This window comes from Ictalurus punctatus, chromosome 12 (genome assembly GCF_001660625.3).
Source record: "Ictalurus punctatus breed USDA103 chromosome 12, Coco_2.0, whole genome shotgun sequence".
In the NCBI taxonomy this organism is placed as follows: Eukaryota; Metazoa; Chordata; class Actinopteri; order Siluriformes; family Ictaluridae; genus Ictalurus; species Ictalurus punctatus.
The window spans coordinates 22103435-22127242 of record NC_030427.2 but is presented as its reverse complement, the minus strand read 5'-3'; the positions used below and the strand labels follow the sequence as shown (position 1 = coordinate 22127242).

The 23808-nt window shown below is 43.8% G+C and overlaps 1 protein-coding gene across 2 annotated transcripts in view; it reads right to left on the bottom strand.

The window, feature by feature from the left end:
* Nucleotides 1-23808, bottom strand: part of ube2e1 (ubiquitin-conjugating enzyme E2E 1) — a 33494-nt gene that overhangs the window by 3210 nt on the left and 6476 nt on the right. For both annotated transcript variants that reach the window (XM_017481852.3, XM_017481853.3), the window contains exons 2-4: nt 15140-15324; nt 12702-12752; nt 1718-1850 (exon numbers count right to left, since the gene is read on the bottom strand). In XM_017481852.3, coding sequence (XP_017337341.1) covers nt 1718-1850; nt 12702-12752; nt 15140-15315 — 360 coding nt within the window. In that variant the 5' untranslated portion in view covers nt 15316-15324. The remainder of the gene's footprint in view (nt 1-1717; nt 1851-12701; nt 12753-15139; nt 15325-23808) is intronic.

Sequence of the window (23808 nt, the reverse complement as noted above, 5' to 3'; positions counted from 1 at the left end):
CAGGATAAAGCAATTGCTAATGATAAATGAATGAACCATTTAGTAAATCCCAATATATATCAGGTGTGGCTGGATGAGTGAGGCATCACCCTTCGGCGGTATGCAAACTTGCGCAGGGCTTTACTCGATCCCACGTCATGCCAGTAAAAACCTGCCCACTCTCACATTGTTGGGTCGTGCAGAATCCCAGTCCCAATGCATACCTCTAAGTGTTCCATGCTTAAGTGTGTAATGATTGAGACACCAATATAATCAGCTGTTTATTAGAGGAAAAGCGGGAAATTTGGTGATTTATAGCCTGTGAATAGCTGTTTAATTAAAGTGCAGTTTGACACATTCGTTACTGGCGTTTATTAGAATTTAACCGTACTATAAAATAACGACGTCCTAACTCGGGCTTTGCTTTAACTCTGTAAAAAGATGTCCCATTGGCTACTTCCTTGACTTTGCTAGTTGACTAGTCAACATTCATAGCAACCGCTCATATTTCTGGAAAGCAACACAAAACCTCTTCAGATGTTCGAGGATCCTTTTAGCGACAGATGTTTGTGTGCAAATAGACCAGTCATTTAACAATTTCCCTTGTTATTCTTAGGTTGATACGTGCTGAACAGCTCTCCATTTACACTCCAATTACTAATGTTTGAAAACAACGTTTTCCTTGATCATTATAGAAATTGAATCGCGTAATATTTTTTTTAAAGGGGGGGGGGGGGGGGGGCAGGGGAAATAGCATTGCAAATCATTTTGTGGATCTAATGGCAACATCACAAAGAATGCGGTAACTGAATGGCTGCAGAATGAAGAGAGACACGGATCAGGTGACATTTTAAAATAAATAAGTAAGTAAGTAAATAAATAAATAAATAAAAAGGATCAAAATGTTAAACAGGCAAATGCAGAACTGTTTCAACCCGTTTATCATATTCATCAATCCATTGCCTACATCAGAAAACAGGAACTCTTCACAAGCTAGGAACATGATTTAGTACCTTCAAGTGGGAAAACTGGAAAAGTGTGTGAGGCAACTCGGCCTGAGCCGGAATACTCTGCCAACGAAAACCTGCTACAAATAACAGGTCTATAAAGCAACACAACAGGCTTATCGCCAGCACTAAAATATCCAGTGACATCATGGCTTTGTGGAAATGTGTCAGTACTGTTATTTTTTATTCTTCTGATCTTTCTGCGGTAATCTTCAGCGCAGCTTTACACTGTCATTACAGCCAGTTTGGTGAGTTATAAAGATACAGGTTGAACACTTGTGCTGACAGATAGCATGAACACTTAATCACTCTTAGCTGGAGATGACCATTTTCATGATCTATTTTCTGCAGCACATGATGAATCCAGTGTTATGATGAAAAAATGATGACCACATAGTCAGTGGGATAGTGTATGAATAAAATTTTTAGTGCAGAATTCAATGCAAATAGCATTTTGCTTCTCCAGAACTGGCAGATGATCATACACATACAGTCTACATTTGCTCGTCATGGTCCACTGCTTAGATACTGCAGGTATTTTCTACATTTCATGTAATCGGATCTTCTTAAAACATCAGCAGCGAGCAGCTGGATTTTGGTATTGGTTTGGACCCGCACTCTAAACCGATACAAAACCACACCGTGAGAGGTCTGCATGAAGACGGTTACTCGCTGTGGTTTGGGCTCATTACCCAGAGCAGAAAATTAGCTTTTCATGAGAACCTTCTCACCTTGGGCGGCTTGAAGGGGTAGTCTGGCGTGAAGGCGATGTCGAGGAAGAAGACTCCTCCCTCGTACACGGAGCCTGGAGGACCCAGGATGGTGGACCTCCACTCGTAGATGTTGTCTCCTTTCGGGCCGGCGCTGAAAACACGAGAAGTGAAATGAGACATGGACTCATGGACTTCATCAAGCGATGCTTCCCTTTAACGTCAGCTAGTATTTCAGATCTAATTTTAGACAATGACCGGTAAAGAAAGAAAAGACAAGGTTTAGTTTCTGTAGAGAAATAAATATTATACCCATTAGACGTGTAACGAGCAGACAATTTGGATCGACATGTCGGTTTAAAAGCCGACGACTGCAATGAATCGAGGCAATGATCAAATCGATTATGGATTATAGATGGATTCTGGAAGAGGACTGTGTGAAAACCTTATGTATAAATAATTTAATAGGCTTACAAGGTGATTTGCCAGTAATACTGATATACTTATCCCTCGACTGCATAAATTACTACATTTACATCAAATCAAATAAATAAATAAAACAGCGTACAATAGTAGAAAGTATCACATAATCCTAAAGTAATACAAAATGTATGAGGTTACAATTCTAATTACGGTATTTTCCAGACTCAGTTGCAGGGTTTTTTTGGCCAAGCACGTTGGATTGACTCACTCACGACATACAAAGATCTTCACATTTTTTAGATAAAAAAAAGGTGCAATTGCAAAATGTCTGAAATTAGTTTCTTACTTTGAATGTTAAAAAAAAAAAAAAAAAAAAAACCACACACCCCACACCCCCCCCCCCCCCCTAGAGAAGCCTGGTGTCTTTTGCTATCTAGACCTTTTTCAATTCATGAATGCACATACTACAGTTCCAGTATCGCATGTTTGCACACTTTATAAAGTTGAGAGCCCTCCAACGACCTTCACCACGCCATGTGACTGCAGAAGATGATGTGCAAACAGCACTTTTTGGTCACCTGACAGGGTGTAATCTTTTTGTTATGCCGAAGTTAAAGCCCCCCTTTTCCAGTTATATAAGAATATAGTAGCTTCATATTATTGCCCATCAAAAAAATTTGAGAAATTTGTTCCATATGGCAACACCATGCAGTAAAGGGCCGGTGCAGGTTAAACAGGTGGAATCGGGTGTGGCTCCTTCCTGCTTGATTGGAATGAAAACCTACAGCCTCACCTGCCCTTTCCAGATAAGATCGGACACCCCTGCCCTACTTCATCAATTTAACCGTGAGCTTACACATCAACTGGAGGCTAATTCGAACCACATCAACATCAAATCATTGTCTGATGAATCGTATTGTACTAGATTAGGTAGTCTTGCCAAATATCAACTCATTGCCTTAAAACATCTAACCGTATCCTAGTGTGTGGAAGCCAGAGGTTTACAGCTAGTACAGAGTTCAACATTTTAAAATGATGACCTGCTAGCTAATCAGTACACTTTGGTATAAACTATAACGACTAATTTTGCCCAATATTGCAACCTATCACAATTAGGCAGCAGATGCAGAAACAACAGTTTTACTGCAGTAGTTTTTTGTCTTTCACAATGTACATTACAGGCCTTTATTCTGTCAGAAGGATGTCTAGCTATCTCTAAAGCTGATCAGATTTCTGCGATAAACCTCGAAGACATTTGGAGAAGTTTCACCGCTTCTACTGAATAGCGGGAATGTCCCGATTATTTAAAAACGTGCGTGAGGTCACGCCGGTAAACTTCTAACAGTTAATGTCACGAGACGTCTGGCAGAGTGAACCGGCGTGAAACCACTGTGGTGAAATGTTCAGATGTTAAGAAGTGTGAAGGCAAAATTCGTCATATGAGAACCGTGCAGCATTAACAGCAAGAAGGATTCAGTTGGAGAAAGTGTCGCTTTCGCGGATTCCGCCTCAAGCGTAGACAAACCTGCTTTACAAACCGGTTTGGAAAGTATACTGACATTTGGAGGAAGAAAAAAAAAAAAGAAGAACACACCGCATAATTGCTTAACAATGCAGCAATAAATACATCAAATTTCCTCATCTATATTTGTCTATTTAAAACAATCCTGTTTCATAATTGCATAATCGTGCTGTTCTTAGGAGACGCTCCACTTCACCCCACTCCATCTGCTACTAATTTAAGAGAGACAAATAAAGCCATTAGCCTGCAGTGGTCAGTAAAGCATAAGACACGTTTCATACGCTAGTTATCCAGCCTGGACAGAGAGTCAGTGCTAGAACGATGACTGAAAGAACAGTAAGAACACAAATCAAAGAAGAAAAGAAAAGAAAAATAAATAAATAAGGAGCAAAATGTCAGTGCAATAGCAGCAGCAGTGATCCGGGTGAAACGAGCAAAACAGAACTTCCCTTCAAGATACAAAAATAACTTCCTAGATATATATATATATATATATATATATAAACACACATTCCACTAGGCTATACCAAGTGCAAATACTAAACTAAAATAAATTACTCATCTCTCGGTGTAAATGTAGCCTGAGGTTTCTGCTCATGACCAAAATTGATGCCTGCAGCTGAGCAATGGTGTGTTTCCACCACAAACCTCTCATACACACAGATTAGATCACTGCCTTGTATCTGCTGAGGAAATAAGCACAACACATCTATAGAGAAGCTCACGCACCCCGCCCCCCCACACACACACACACAGGCTGTTCAAGTACTACAGTTATAGAGATGTGAAATGAGGCCATTGCAAGTGATCATGAATATAAAACTTACCTGCACTGCATTTTTAAACAACAGACATCACGAAGCTGCTTTACAGAAATAAGGACGTAAATCCCTAATGAACAAGCCAGAGGAGACAGGGCCGAGGAAAAACTCCGAGACAACATGGGAAAGAAACAGACGTAAAAGTGACACCGGACAGTGCGATTATTAACCATTACACTTCCGCAATCTTATACACGCACAACAACAACAACAACAACCAGCACAAAGTGTGTTGAAAGGATGTTCAATAAGAAGAGACTGCGAACGAGAACAGGACAATCTGAAACAGCAAGACACGCACGTGATTTAACAGCAATTAAGAAAAGGGGTCGAGTACTAACACAAACCAGGACTGAAAACTGAAAAAGGCTGAGGCAGCAGTCTGTGAGGACAAGCCCTAGCACATGATGTGATGGAATATTATCAAGAGGGATCACGTGTGAAGAGAAGCTGATAAAATTACCCAGAGAAAGTTGCTGAAATACATTATTAGCAATGAACACAATTAGCAGGAAACTACTAAATTATACAATCAACATAACGTTCAGCCCAAGTAAATAAATTACATAACGGTCAACATAACCAAATAAAACCACCTCTCAGCTTAACTGGATAAAGCTGAACCGACAATGAACTTCATTTACCCAATCAGTCCGGACAGGATTTCAGCGTTCATCATAGTTGCAGCTAAAAATGTTTGTTTTTGCAGAAAACTACGTGAATTGGCGACATCGCAACTGCACAAAATAGTTTTGCAGTCTTTCACAGCGATTGTTGGTAACGAGACCTTTTAGCTGTACGCGTGTTCGACGCACAAGAATCGAAGGGGGCTTTGGCTGAATGTGTGTTGTGATGACGTCACATGACGCGTCTTGGATGCTCCGATTGGCGGCCGATAATCACATTCTATGGCTCGATCGGTAGTCTCTGAATTTGGCCGATCTCACGAACTGATGGCAATTTGATGACGTGAGACTTTAGCGCTGCAGTCATGTCATCGCCAGTGTGGAATTATTACAAGGTCTCCAGAAACAATGAAACATTCACCATTTGCGGGGTATTTTTAAAAGGCCTATTAAAATGTTCATCGTAACATGAATATTTGTTGTGCTTATTTATTTGATTCAACAACAATCTACAACATTACTGTAAATAATATATCCAAGGCAACAAACATCTGTGGTATAAATTTATCTGCGGGAGAAGAGAGAGAAGGGGGGGGACCCCCCCCCACAAAAGTCAGTGACTGTCAGCAGAAAGCTTACATCACTTAAAGCTTGAACGATCAGGATCGGCTGCAAAAAATCCTGATCAGCGTACCCCTAGCCCAAATCTGCTAGAATTTCGAAAAAATTACAAGCTCCTCCAAATATTGCCGAGTTTGCGTTCGTTTCTGTGATCGCAAAATTGTGAAATCCTGGAGGGACGGACTCAAAGTAAGTAAAATCAAACGAAATAGATTATTTTCATAAAATAAATTCCAACTTTAAATACGAGGCTCATATATATATATATATATATATATATATATATATATATATATATATATATATATATATATATATATATATATATATATATATATATATAAATAAAAAAATAACACACACACACAATACTTCCTACCTATTTATTGGAGCCGTAAATACTTATTCTTGAACTTTCCATTGACAAAACCCATTTTTAAACCCTTTATTAAAGTGGTCATTGGATATTTTTTTGAAGACTCTTGAAGTTGGGGCTAAACCCCATTTAACTCGAGTGATGGAATCAAACAAACTAAAGCATAAGGAAAACAACATCTTCGATAAATATTGGGATGTTATTTCCACCACTGTATCAAAATTTGAAATAAAATGGAGGATGCCCTGGCTAGGCTTCTCCGGCTCCTGAGAAGAGTTCCCCAGACACCAGTTTGAGAACCAGACCTGAAGGCTGCTACCTATAAACTCAAGTGTTGTAGTGGAAGAGAAAAAAAAAAAAAAAATTTTTTAAAAAAATACCCCACACACCAAATCCATCACCATAAATCTTACTTAACGACTTTCAAATCTGGTGTGAATGAGTCACATTCACGTCTCGAGTTGAAGTGAAAACTGCTACGTAAATACAGGATGTTTTAATGTTAATACACGCTACTTATTCCCTACAAAATAACAGCTGACCAATCGCTGCAAACACATGCTAGTCCTGTAAGTGAGTCAGGATGTGTTTAAAGTGCATGTGGGTGAGAATGGAGAGGAGTCAGTAGGACAGCAGTGAAGCTGCGGGAAGATGCTGTTTGTAAATCGTGAGGTTTTGCAGAGTTATCTGATCTCTACATGCAAGCAAACAATGTAACAAAGACAACATGTGAAGTCGTTTCAGATCGACTGAGCACCCAGAATTTTTTTTTAATTTTTTTTTTTATAAAAACATTAACTGCTTCTTAAATAATTATGCTTTCATGAAAATAAAATGCAACAAATGGACTATATTCCCTCACATCTTGCACAGGAGGAGAATCTCTGAAGGTTTCTCAGTAGCTTTCTTTGATGAGTAACACCATCAGGTGCAGCGCGATACTCAGGGTGCCCCCCCATGACTGACTCCAGCGCTCAAAACCCATTACCATGTGGCCACGCAAACTCGCCTGATTACGGGAGAATTTCTGAGACAATTCTGTAGAACGTCAAGCGACAGCACTACAAAAGTCTGCCAGGATAAACAGATCCAGAGAATTGAATCAGAGGAATCTGCATTAAGAGAGGAAAACAAAACAAACAAAAAAAAAAAAACCCCAACATTAGATCAATTTTCACCCTCGTGTCTTTCAGCTCAGCGTCGGTGATCTGCTGCTGCTTTGACTGCATCTATAAACATTAGCTCACTGTAGCGTTACAATGCAAAAGGTCACGGCACCCAGGGGTTTTGTAAACGCACACACAGACACACTCGCACTTTATTGGACAACAAGCAGCCCGTCAAGCTGCTCGGCCCTGAGGAGGAGCGAAAACAGGAAAGGCCTATGAAAACACCCCCGGGCTCAGCGACACAGTGCACAAGCAGGGCAATTAGGGCGGCACACTGTTTTTAATTTCAGTCCCGGTCTCCTGAGCCAGCCTGCTGAGCTGGAATGGGAGGAATCCCAAACGTGTGACAGACACCCATCGGCCAAAATCCACACGAGGGGGAAAAAGATGGAGGGATGGGAGAGACACACACACACACACACACACACACACACACAGAGAGACAGACAGCGCGAGACTAAACTATTTCAGATTCGTACGTCAGCTGGCTTGTATTCTTCCGTGACCACTCATACGAACGGACGCTGATGTTAAACTGTGGAGCGCCTCCGTAAAACGCATAAAGTTTGGCAGATGATGGAATATAACTGGGGTAAACGTCGCTGGCTATTTTATTGGGCTAAAGCCCTGTTCAGATTGGATTAGATCATCCAATTCAATCAGGCTGCAGGCGGTAAACATCTTTGAGGTGACGTCTGCATACAAAAATCATCGACAAGTGCATCCCTGTTAAAATGATCAATCGACAGCAGAGTCTGTCTGAAAACAGGTCATTCGGCTTGTAATTTCCACGGCCGAACTGGACGGGGTATAAAGAAAGAAAGAAATAAAAAAAAAAAAAAAAGGCACAGAGGAGCACCTGTAAAATTATCCCAGGACCCCATGTAACTTGAATCCCATCCAAATATGCTTAAGATCGTGACGGGACAATTAAATTGTTTTACCACACAAGTGTAGCTGTACAGCGGTTTTCACTAGGCGGATAAATTAGCGTGCGCGTGAAAAGACGAATAAAACCCAGTGCAAAGGCTGAGTGGTGATAGCGGAGTGGGAGAAGCAGAGAAGTGCTAGAGCGAGAGAGAAGGAACGGAGAAGTAGGGATAAGAGAAGAAAATAAAAAAAATGGGTCAAGAGTAATAACGTTAACGTAATAAAAGCCGCGATGCATTAAAGAAAGCACACGAGGGAAAAATAAACACATTGTGCAACTGCTGTGCATAATTATCTTCATCACCTGCACAGGCTGCACCGTCTAATCTTTCATGACCCAAAAAAAAAACAAACAAAAAAAAAAACCAACACACTTGTGAGTCAGCCAGACTGCTGAATTAAATACACAGGGAAAACAAATTTAAGTGAAATCCATCAACGAGATTTCGGTGAACAGGAAACCAATCAGGAACAGGATACGATCAAAGACGAGAGCACAGGGTGAAGCCTGCAAGAAGCGGCTCTTGAAGTGCACAAGAGGTCGAGACTCACGGAGCTCAAAAACATCAACTTCGCCCACTAATAGCCACCTCTGACCAAAGCGTCTAAACCACACACGCTGACTGTACGCGCTTGTGCATCATAACCTGCTAAAGCCTCAGCAGATTAACCACGACAGACGGCAGGGTTTCCAGCGCCGCAGCTGAAGCAGTAGAGCCGCGTGTGTGTGTGTCCACCCGCACACAAACTCTAGACACTAGCAGAGTTAAAGACAGGAGTTCACTCCCAAAGTGAAGCTGAACGAAGGTGGCAACATGAAACAAAAAGAAGCGTTTTATCTTAATTATGGCTTAATAAAACTACATTCTAAAAAGGTAGAGATGGCACCACAGGTGGGCGAGATGATGAAATGATCACGCCATGATGTTCAAGACATTTCTACAACGCACACTAGGGATCACGAGAGTACACGCCTCCTCAGAAACCACCAGCAGATCATTAATGCTGCATTTAAAAATTCTAAATTAATAACACTGAAAAGGAGGCGGCGGGGGGGCGGGGGAAGGGGGTGTCTGCAGACATGTATATTTTACAATTTTAAAGAGATCAGCGAGTGGAAAATGCATCAAATACGTATCGAGTTCGTAAATGATGTTTAGAAACACCATTTCTTAAATGCATTTTAAAAAGACATCTCGATACACGCGGTATATCACAAGTGTATCGTGACGTAATTGGTCACGATATGGATTTTTTAAATCATGTCGCCCAGCCCTACATAGCACGGAAGGAGTTTAATCCGATCCTCTAACGAATGATAAAGACTGGATTTGGAAAAGATTGTGTTTGTTTTTTTTGTTTTTGTTGTTTTTTTTTTAAACTAGAAACGTTTCAGTATAAGAGACGCGAGTGTTTTTTGTTCGGATTGATTTATATTATACGGATACTTTATACTTATTTCAAATATTTGCATCGCAAGAGTCTGTGTCAAAGAGTTTAACTTAAATTTTTTTTTTAAATGTGGGTTTTGGGCATCATGTTTTTTAAGTTATGATATCCCCCACCCCCGGTGCTTTACTTACACAATCATTTAGAAGCGTAGTACATAAACGTATTTAATTTTATATTATATTATACCGCGCTCAGGCTTTCAGCATCACTTTTGGAAAAAAGACAGCGTGGTATTGCATCATCTCTAGTTTCTGTAGGTGTTTACTGTATAGTTTGTCGACCTTATGCAGTCTATCTATTCCATTTACTGACTTGTGCTGTGCCGCTTATCCTCTAGTCCGATATCTTGTCCTATTCTCGTATCTACTCTGGGGAAGCTATATTTCGTTCCTAAGGTTACATCGGTACATGATAAGAACTTACTTGACTTGAAATTCGAGTAACACACACACACACACACACACACACACACACACACACACACACACACACACACACCCCGCCTCAGCAAGAATTTTAAGACGCCGCAGCTAACTACCTACTCTGTTCTTGTGTCAAGGTCCAGACACCAGCAGAACACACAGCAGGAGTCATCAGCATGCAGACGGCTCTCCTCACATAACCAGTCCAAAGACTGTTAATACGAACATGACCCACGGCTGATTTTCACAGACAGCCAACACTCCATGACTGTCCAAGACTTTTATAGAATACTTATAGAATCATTTAAAAAAAAAAAAAAAAAAACTTAATTTACTTTCATTTTATAAAATTTAAGTAAGTGTTGTAAGCTGAAAGTGATCAATTTAAAAAAAAAAAAAAAAAAAACACAATTGAAAAAAAAAAAGAAAAGAAAAAAAAAAAAAAAAAAAAGAGAATGCACTTTTCTTCCTGCAATCTTTGGGAAATTCAGATCATGTGGAACTTGTCGAATGGTTCAAATGTTTCGGAGGTGAATGTGTTCGAGTGTTGAGTAAATTAACAATGTGTACACTAATATATATTTTTAAACTATGTAGGAGTCTGAGAAGAATTCATGCTGTTAAAATGAGCACGTTAATTTTTGCGATTCATTTGAAATGGCTCCATACGTAAATAAATAAAAGTTTACGCAGCTGTGTTTTATTTACTTCCAGTGGCCTTTCAAGCCGACAGACAATTTTGAGGGTTTTATTGGAAATCTGTTGTCCATGGGGGAGAATCTGCGTTCAAAATTTAAAAAAAAAAAAAAAAAAAAAAAAAAAAAAATTAAAAAAATAAAAAAAAACCCCACACACCCAACCCAAATTAAACAGAAGTACTTGAAATTGTTACATTAATTAGGTTTAGGTTCAATTAAATCACTTGAAAACTCATTTGAGAAAAAAAAAAAAAAAAAAAAAAAAGTTTTATGTACGAGATATTAAATGGATTTACACTTCAGCACAAAATTACATGATTTTCAAAGTATATTATTGTGGAGATAGATATATATATATATATAAAAAAAAAAGTCATTATGTGTTGTTGAGAGGATTTATCTGATGTGAATTACCTGAAACATGGACACAGGCTGTATTTACTCATGTTTAAAGTGCTCAAGGCCTACATATTTGTAAAATGTAACACCAGCAGAACCAAAATGGCATTCTGATGGTAGGCACCTTTCAGCAGCAGCTCGAGTCCTGCGCTTGTGTTGACGTGTGGAAAGGACACAACCTTAAGCTGGAAGTGCAACGTAAATTCACCAACAAGAGGTAGTGAAATCCAGCCTCACGGCTATTACCGAAGCCCTTTATGGTCAATTTACATTCGACAGAGGCATGAATGTAAAGTGAACGAGGTTATGAAGAAGCGAGCTGAAAACAGAGCCGAGTGGAAGGAGAAAAAAAAAAAAAAAAAAAAAAAAAAAAAAAAAAAAAAAGCTAAAATAAGACACCCTGGTGTAAATGGGGTTTGCTTGTGTGTAAATGATTTTGGCTCAGCATGATCTAAACAGACGACACACATGACACAGTGCGGCAGGTTTCAACACAACAACAAGCCAGAAAACAGGAAACCCAGCGCACTTCGACACGGCTCCTCGAGCGCATTGTTAATTCATGGTGGGAACAAACACAGGAAGTCATTTCAGAGAGTAGTGACATGTCTGTGTAGAGTATCAGCACCCTGGCTATGAGGAGAAAGAACAGAGATAGCAAGTTGCCAGTGACCTCCAAAAAACTCAACCCAGAAAATAAATAAATAAATAATAATTATAATTAAAAAAAAAAAAAAAAAAAATTTCAGTCAACACCTGGCAAAAAAACAAACAAATCAAAAAACAATAATGCTGAAAGAGAAACACTTGAGCTTGTGGACCAGCGCATCGTGGTCATCATCTCCCAGACGTTAATCCTTTCACGCTCCACTCAAACTACTTTCATCTTAAAAGCTGAAGTGGCACAATATGATTTGAATCTGATTTTTGTTTAAGCTGCATCAACACCAATTCAGATCTGACCCACTTTCAGGTGGTCCTAGATCAGATAAAGATCTCAAATGCCCTCCAAACCTGGCTCCTTTCACACACACCTCAGCAGTTCTTTTAAAGTACAGCAAAAGCTACGCATCTGCACTTCCTATTCCCCCCACTTTCACACCATAATCAGAAACAGCTGATGAGCTGCCAGCCAACCTCCAAAGCTAGCGATTCGTTTCTAATTCCCCCTGCGATACAAATATGGAAAAGGAAAAGAGAAAAAAAGAAAAGAAAAGAAAAGGAAAGATTATCTAGATGACCCTCACATGAGCGTGAGCACACTCGATCCACACGAATCATGAGGGATGTATAGCTGTATCCTTCTATACGTCCCTCGTGATTCGTGCGGATCGAGTGTGCTCTTACACGTGTGAGGGTCGTTCCAGACATCGTGACTTTTGAGATCATCTTTACACGTCAGTGTTAAGATTTCCAAGTGTAACGACGCTCTCAGTAAATAAGGATTAAAATCTAGCACGCTTTATAGAAAAAAACATTGTTAACTACCCAAAGAACATTTCATTACAAAATGTACTGTTCTGGAAAAGTAAGAAGGTGCACTTACCTGCAGTTTGGTGGTGGATCCAACATGATATCAGCTAGCTCTTTCTGAATCCTGTTTATAAAATAAATAAATAAATAAATAAATAAATAAATAAAAACACGATTAAAACCCATACACACACACTGATCCTTCAAAACGTTCTGATCTCAGACACGCTGTTCTTTAAACACTGAAGCTATTAATCCGGACCTGGTTTAAGTCTTGATAGACTTTCTACAGCGTCATGTGCATCAGAACTTTAAAAGATTATGATTTTAGGAGGACGTCGTGCTGTAACGTCTGGCCCTGCTCGTTACATGCCTGTGAGACGATCAAGAGTTGCTGTTTTCTCTTATGCCTTTTTATGGTCTGATCTGGTCAGAGTTCTCTCCGGTGTTGGAATGGCTTGCGATGAAACATGTTAAAAGGAGAAATTCACCCTGAACGACCAGCACGTTAATCCTTATAATTAACACAGCGTTTTAAACGGCGTCCTAGGGTGCTATTGCAACGAAAGAGTCGACGTTTTTTAGTTTAAACCTCTTTCGTCGATAATTTGATGCATTTTCAAAGCAAACGCGACGATTTGGGACGTACTGAATAAAGAAGACTCTGGTGCACTGACAGACACAGAACAGGATACATTGTGAGAGCTGTGAAGAAAAACCCAAACACAGTCAGTGACATCAACAACCTCCACAGTGCAGCGGTGAAGACGTCTTAATCCACCATTTGAAGAACACTTCGAGAGCAGAAATACAGAGGTCATGCCACAAGGTGCAAACCACTCACTCATCGGCAGTAAGAATCAGAAAGCCAGATTGGAATTCACAAAGAAACACGGAGATGAGCCACAACAGTTCTGGAACCAAGATTAACCTCTACAGAAGTGATTTAAAGGCCAAAGTGCAGAGAAAGAAAAGATCTGCTCACGATCCAAACTATACAAGCTCATCAGTCAAGCATGGTGGAGGTAGTGCCATGGCTTGGGCTTGCATGGCTGCTTCTGGAACAGTCTCACTAATCTTTATTGATGAAGTAACTCAAGACAATTTACAGAGAAATGCATCCAATCTAACCGAGAGGAACGTCATCATGCAGCAAGGCAATTTATTTATTTATTTTTTAATTAACACCATTTTAAATGGCATCAAAGATTTATTTTGTAATGAAGTCGACATTTTTAGCACAAACTTCCTTCCATGACAAGTCGGCCTATCGTCACTTTAATTAAACGCTATCCTACATAACCCGCAATTCGACCGCTCGACGACCTGCTGACGGTAGCGCCAGGGGGATTTAGCACTTGGTTCAAAAACTTCCGCGCTCATCGTCTCGGACATCTTTACCAACCGAGTCTCTCTTGTGACCCGGCACAACTGTGTCGTATTTAAGCGAACTCTCCCGAGCGAGAGTGCTGCTGTTCTGAAGATCAGCACGGACATGATGACCTGCTGAAATTCAGTACGACTGCATGGTTAAGTGCAAATACTGCCTTTATGTAAACAAGAAATTAACACAAAGCATCCGGCACGTCAGGTAACATACGGCCACACGTCACGTTTCATTTGATGAAAACAAATCCCAAAGAACACGCGTCTGGATAGAGCGTTGCGCGTTGCCACGCCAACGCACAGACCAACTGATAACCCGTAGTAAGTGTAGTAACGTTTCAGTGTAGCAAAAATATTGCTGGAATTGGACTTTTACGAAGCGAACACACAAGTGGAGTGAAACAGATAATGTCCCAGCGTTGTTCTGCTAAACATCAACACTCCTGGAAGGCTGCTTGTCCAATCAACTTTGTGGACAGGAAAATAACTCAACCCTGCGAGTGAGAAACCAAGCTCCTGCTCTCTTGTTTTTAGGAGCTAGGAGCAAAACCAGACAGTAATCACTCACGTTTGGAAACGTTCTCCTATTAAAACGCCATTGTAAACGCGCTAGCAGACTCCTGTTACGTCAGTGCGTTAGATAACCGCCACGCTCCCGCGGGAATAAAGATAAACGTGCTGGTTGATGCCGTGCGGTCATTGAATGCAACGTTTCAGGGTGGCGGGACGTAGAGCAGCTACACGTGTCCTATTCAAACACTCATGAATGCTATATAGAGGACAGTGTGAATCAATTACCTTCCACTAAATGTTACAGCTCGAGTGTTTGTGAATTTACACGTCTTCTCTGAGAAGACAGAGGGACTCTAATACGTTTCTTCAGGAGGTGGTCGGCACGAGTAGCACTGCCACGTCGCACCTCCACGATCCCTACTTTGACCCTGAACTCGGGGGACCGTCTGCGTGTGGGTTTCCTCCCACTCGTAAGCGTGAACGTGTTTGTGTATACACGTTGCGCCATCCAGGGTGCGCTGCCGTCTCACACACGGTATTCCCGGGACTGGGGGCTTCGAATGCACCAGGATAAAGCGGTTAGTGACGATTTCAGCAGGTCCATGCACTGACCTTTTGGCGCTGGTTGACAGGAGTTTGGAGTTTTTGTTCACGCTGACTTTGCTCTCTCGTTTCTTGCTAGGTGTGTCTTTCTCCGACTGCTGACGGACAGAGGACGACGACGACGAAGACGACGACGAAGAAGAGGAGGAAGAACTAGAGCCGGCACGCGAATCCTCGTCCGACATCCTCGCGACCTTGACAAGATGGAAAAAATACAATTAATATTATTATTATTACTATTATTATTATTATTATTATTATTATTAATAATAATAATAATAATAGATGAGACAAATACAGTGTTCGGAGTTGTGTTTAAAAGGAGGAGAACAATGTGATCGGTATGGTGACCTTTAACACCAGACTTTCCCATAATACAATACTGGTTGTAACCTCTTTCAGCGGGGGCATACACAGAGACACACACAGATAGAGGGACACACACACACACACACACACACACACACACAGAGATAGAGGGACACACACAGATAGAGGGACACACACAGATAGAGGGACACACACAGATAGAGGGACACACACACACACACACACAGAGGGACACACACACAGAGGGACACACACACAGACAGAGGGACACACACACAGACAGAGGGACACACACACACAGATAGAGGGACACACACACACAGATAGAGGGACACACACACACAGATAGAGGGACACACACACACACACACACACACACACACACAGAGATAGAGGGACACACTCTCACACACACACACACACACAGAGATAGAGGGACACACTCTCACACACACACACACACACAGAGATAGAGGGACACACACACACACACACACACAGAGATAGAGACACACACACACACACACACACACAGAGATAGAGACACACACACACACACACACACAGAGATAGAGGGACACACACACACACACAGAGATAGAGGGACACACACACACACACACAGAGATAGAGGGACACACACACACACACAGATAGAGGGACACACACACACACACAGATAGAGGGACACACACACACACACACACAGAGAGGGACACACACACACACACACAGATAGAGGGACACACACACACAGATAGAGGGACACACACACACAGATAGAGGGACACACACACACAGATAGAGGGACACACACACACACACACACACACAGATAGAGGGACACACACACACACACAGATAGAGGGACACACACACACACACACACAGATAGAGGGACACACACACACACACACAGATAGAGGGACACACACACACACACACAGATAGAGGGACACACTCTCACACACACACACACACACAGAGATAGAGGGACACACACACACACACACACACAGAGATAGAGACACACACACACACACACACACACAGAGATAGAGACACACACACACACACACACACAGAGATAGAGGGACACACACACACACACAGAGATAGAGGGACACACACACACACACACAGAGATAGAGGGACACACACACACACACAGATAGAGGGACACACACACACACACAGATAGAGGGACACACACACACACACACACAGAGAGGGACACACACACACACACACAGATAGAGGGACACACACACACAGATAGAGGGACACACACACACAGATAGAGGGACACACACACACAGATAGAGGGACACACACACACACACACACAGATAGAGGGACACACACACACACACAGATAGAGGGACACACACACACACACACACAGATAGAGGGACACACACACACACACACAGATAGAGGGACACACACACACACACACAGATAGAGGGACACACACACACACACACAGATAGAGGGACACACACACACACACACAGATAGAGGGACACACACACACACACACAGATAGAGGGACACACACACACACACACAGATAGAGGGACACACACACACACACACAGATAGAGGGACACACACACACACAGATAGAGGGACACACACACACACACACAGATAGAGGGACACACACACACACAGATAGAGGGACACACACACACACAGATAGAGGGACACACACACACACAGATAGAGGGACACACACACACACAGATAGAGGGACACACACACACACAGATAGAGGGACACACACACACACAGATAGAGGGACACACACACACACAGATAGAGGGACACACACACACACAGATAGAGGGACACACACACACACAGATAGAGGGACACACACACACAGATAGAGGGACACACACACACACAGATAGAGGGACACACACACACACAGATAGAGGGACACACACACACAGATAGAGGGACACACACACACACAGATAGAGGGACACACACACACACAGATAGAGGGACACACACACACACAGATAGAGGGACACACACACACACACAGATAGAGGGACACACACACACACACAGATAGAGGGACACACACACACACACAGATAGAGGGACACACACACACACACAGATAGAGGGACACACACACACACAGATAGAGGGACACACACACACACACACACACAGATAGAGGGACACACACACACACACACAGATAGAGGGACACACACACACACACACACAGATAGAGGGACACACACACACACAGATAGAGGGACACACACACACACAGATAGAGGGACACACACACACACACAGATAGAGGGACACACACACACACACAGATAGAGGGACACACACACACACACAGATAGAGGGACACACACACACACAGATAGAGGGACACACACACACACAGATAGAGGGACACACACACACACACACACACAGATAGAGGGACACACACACACACACACACACACAGATAGAGGGACACACACACACACACACACACAGATAGAGGGACACACACACACACACACACAGATAGAGGGACACACACACACACACACAGATAGAGGGACACACACACACACACACAGATAGAGGGACACACACACACACACACAGATAGAGGGACACACACACACACACACACAGATAGAGGGACAGACACACACACACACAGATAGAGGGACACACACACACACAGATAGAGGGACACACACACACACAGATAGAGGGACACACACACACACACAGATAGAGGGACACACACACACACACACAGATAGAGGGACACACACACACACAGATAGAGGGACACACACACACACAGATAGAGGGACACACACACACACAGATAGAGGGACACACACACACAGATAGAGGGACACACACACACACAGATAGAGGGACACACACACACACAGATAGAGGGACACACACACACAGATAGAGGGACACACACACACACACACACACACACACAGATAGAGGGACACACACACACACAGATAGAGGGACACACACACACAGATAGAGGGACACACACACACACACACACACACACAGATAGAGGGACACACACACACACACACACAGATAGAGGGACACACACACACACACACACAGATAGAGGGACACACACACACACACACACAGATAGAGGGACACACACACACACACACACAGATAGAGGGACACACACACACACACATAGAGGGACACACACACACACACACACACACACAGATAGAGGGACACACACACACACACACAGATAGAGGGACACACACATACACACACACAGATAGAGGGACACACACACACACACATAGAGGGACACACACACACACACACACACACACAGATAGAGGGACACACACACACACACACAGATAGAGGGACACACACATACACACACACAGATAGAGGGACACACACACACACACATAGAGGGACACACACACACACACACACACACACAGATAGAGGGACACACACACACACACACAGATAGAGGGACACACACATACACACAGATAGAGGGACACACACACAGATAGAGGGACACACACACAGATAGAGGGACACACACACAGATAGAGGGACACACACACAGATAGAGGGACACACACACAGATAGAGGGACACACACACAGATAGAGGGACACACACACAGATAGAGGGACACACACACACACAGATAGAGGGACACACACACACACACACACAGATAGAGGGACACACACACACACACACACAGATAGAGGGACACACACACACAGATAGAGGGACACACACACAGATAGAGGGACACACACACACACAGATAGAGGGACACACACACACACAGATAGAGGGACACACACACACACACACAGATAGAGGGACACACACACACACACACACAGATAGAGGGACACACACACACACACACACACACACAGATAGAGGGACACACACACACACACACACACACACACAGATAGAGGGACACACACACACACACACAGATAGAGGGACACACACACACACACACAGATAGAGGGACACACACACACACACACAGAGGGACACACACACACAGATAGAGGGACACACACACACACACACAGATAGAGGGACACACACACACACACAGATAGAGGGACACACACACACACACACAGATAGAGGGACACACACACACACACACAGATAGAGGGACACACACACACACAGATAGAGGGACACACACACACACACAGATAGAGGGACACACACACACACACACACACACACACAGATAGAGGGACACACACACACACACACAGATAGAGGGACACACACACACAGATAGAGGGACACACACACACAGATAGAGGGACACACACACACAGATAGAGGGACACACACACACAGATAGAGGGACACACACACACAGATAGAGGGACACACACACACACACACAGATAGAGGGACACACACACACACACACAGATAGAGGGACACACACACACACACACAGATAGAGGGACACACACACACACACAGATAGAGGGACACACACACACACACAGATAGAGGGACACACACACACACACACAGATAGAGGGACACACACACACACACACACACACACACAGATAGAGGGACACACACACACACACACACACAGATAGAGGGACACACACACACACACACACAGATAGAGGGACACACACACACACAGATAGAGGGACACACACACAGATAGAGGGACACACACACACACACAGATAGAGGGACACACACACACACACACACACACACACAGATAGAGGGACACACACACACACACACAGATAGAGGGACACACACACACACAGATAGAGGGACACACACACACACAGATAGAGGGACACACACACACACAGATAGAGGGACACACACACAGATAGAGGGACACACACACACACACAGATAGAGGGACACACACACACACACACACACAGATAGAGGGACACACACACACACACACAGATAGAGGGACACACACACAGATAGAGGGACACACACACACACACACACAGATAGAGGGACACACACACACACACACACACAGATAGAGGGACACACACACACACACACAGATAGAGGGACACACACACAGATAGAGGGACACACACACAGATAGAGGGACACACACACAGATAGAGGGACACACACACACACACACACAGATAGAGGGACACACACACACACACAGATAGAGGGACACACACACACACACAGATAGAGGGACACACACACACACACAGATAGAGGGACACACACACACACACAGATAGAGGGACACACACACACACACAGATAGAGGGACACACACACACACACACACAGATAGAGGGACACACACACACACACACACAGATAGAGGGACACACACACACACACAGATAGAGGGACACACACACACACAGATAGAGGGACACACACACACACAGATAGAGGGACACACACACACACACAGATAGAGGGACACACACACACACACACAGATAGAGGGACACACACACACACAGATAGAGGGACACACACACACACACACAGATAGAGGGACACACACACACACACACAGATAGAGGGACACACACACACACACACAGATAGAGGGACACACACACACACACACAGATAGAGGGACACACACACACACACAGATAGAGGGACACACACACACACACAGATAGAGGGACACACACACACACACACAGATAGAGGGACACACACACACACACAGATAGAGGGACACACACACACACACAGATAGAGGGACACACACACACACACAGATAGAGGGACACACACACACACACAGATAGAGGGACACACACACACACACACACACACAGATAGAGGGACACACACACACACACAGATAGAGGGACACACACACACACACACACACACAGATAGAGGGACACACACACACACACACAGATAGAGGGACACACACACACACACAGATAGAGGGACACACACACACACACAGATAGAGGGACACACACACACACACAGATAGAGGGACACACACACACACACAGATAGAGGGACACACACACACACACAGATAGAGGGACACACACACACACACAGATAGAGGGACACACACACACACACAGATAGAGGGACACACACACACACACAGATAGAGGGACACACACACACACACAGATAGAGGGACACACACACACACAGATAGAGGGACACACACACACACACAGATAGAGGGACACACACACACACACAGATAGAGGGACACACACACACACACAGAGGGACACACACACACACACAGAGAGGGACACACACACACACACAGAGAGGGACACACACACACACAGAGAGGGACACACACACACACACAGAGAGGGACACACACACACACACAGATAGAGGGACACACACACACACAGATAGAGGGACACACACACACACACACACAGATAGAGGGACACACACACACACAGAGAGGGACACACACACACACAGATAGAGGGACACACACACACACAGATAGAGGGACACACACACACACAGATAGAGGGACACACACACACACACAGATAGAGGGACACACACACACACAGATAGAGGGACACACACACACACAGATAGAGGGACACACACACACACAGATAGAGGGACACACACACACAGATAGAGGGACACACACACACAGATAGAGGGACACACACACACACAGATAGAGGGACACACACACACACAGATAGAGGGACACACACACACAGATAGAGGGACACACACACACACAGATAGAGGGACACACACACACACAGATAGAGGGACACACACACACACAGATAGAGGGACACACACACACACAGATAGAGGGACACACACACACAGATAGAGGGACACACACACACACAGATAGAGGGACACACACACACACAGATAGAGGGACACACACACACACAGATAGAGGGACACACACACACACAGATAGAGGGACACACACACACACAGATAGAGGGACACACACACACACAGATAGAGGGACACACACACACACAGATAGAGGGACACACACACACACAGATAGAGGGACACACACACACACAGATAGAGGGACACACACACACACAGATAGAGGGACATACACACACACAGATAGAGGGACACACACACACACAGATAGAGGGACACACACACACACAGATAGAGGGACACACACACACACAGATAGAGGGACACACACACACACACACACACACAGATAGAGGGACACACACACACACACACACAGATAGAGGGACACACACACACACAGATAGAGGGACACACACACACACAGATAGAGGGACACACACACACACAGATAGAGGGACACACACACACACAGATAGAGGGACACACACACACACACACACACACAGATAGAGGGACACACACACACACACACACAGATAGAGGGACACACACACACACAGATAGAGGGACACACACACACACAGATAGAGGGACACACACACACACAGATAGAGGGACACACACACACACACACACACACAGATAGAGGGACACACACACACACAGATAGAGGGACACACACACACACAGATAGAGGGACACACACACACACACACACACACAGATAGAGGGACACACACACACAGATAGAGGGACACACACACACACAGATAGAGGGACACACACACACACAGATAGAGGGACACACACACACACAGATAGAGGGACACACACACACACAGATAGAGGGACACACACACACACAGATAGAGGGACACACACACACACAGATAGAGGGACACACACACACACAGATAGAGGGACACACACACACACAGATAGAGGGACACACACACACACAGATAGAGGGACACACACACACACAGATAGAGGGACACACACACACACAGATAGAGGGACACACACACACACAGATAGAGGGACACACACACACACAGATAGAGGGACACACACACACACAGATAGAGGGACACACACACACACAGATAGAGGGACACACACACACACAGATAGAGGGACACACACACACACAGATAGAGGGACACACACACACACAGATAGAGGGACACACACACACACAGATAGAGGGACACACACACACACAGATAGAGGGACACACACACACACAGATAGAGGGACACACACACACACAGATAGAGGGACACACACACACACAGATAGAGGGACACACACACACACAGATAGAGGGACACACACACACACAGATAGAGGGACACACACACACACAGATAGAGGGACACACACACACACAGATAGAGGGACACACACACACACAGATA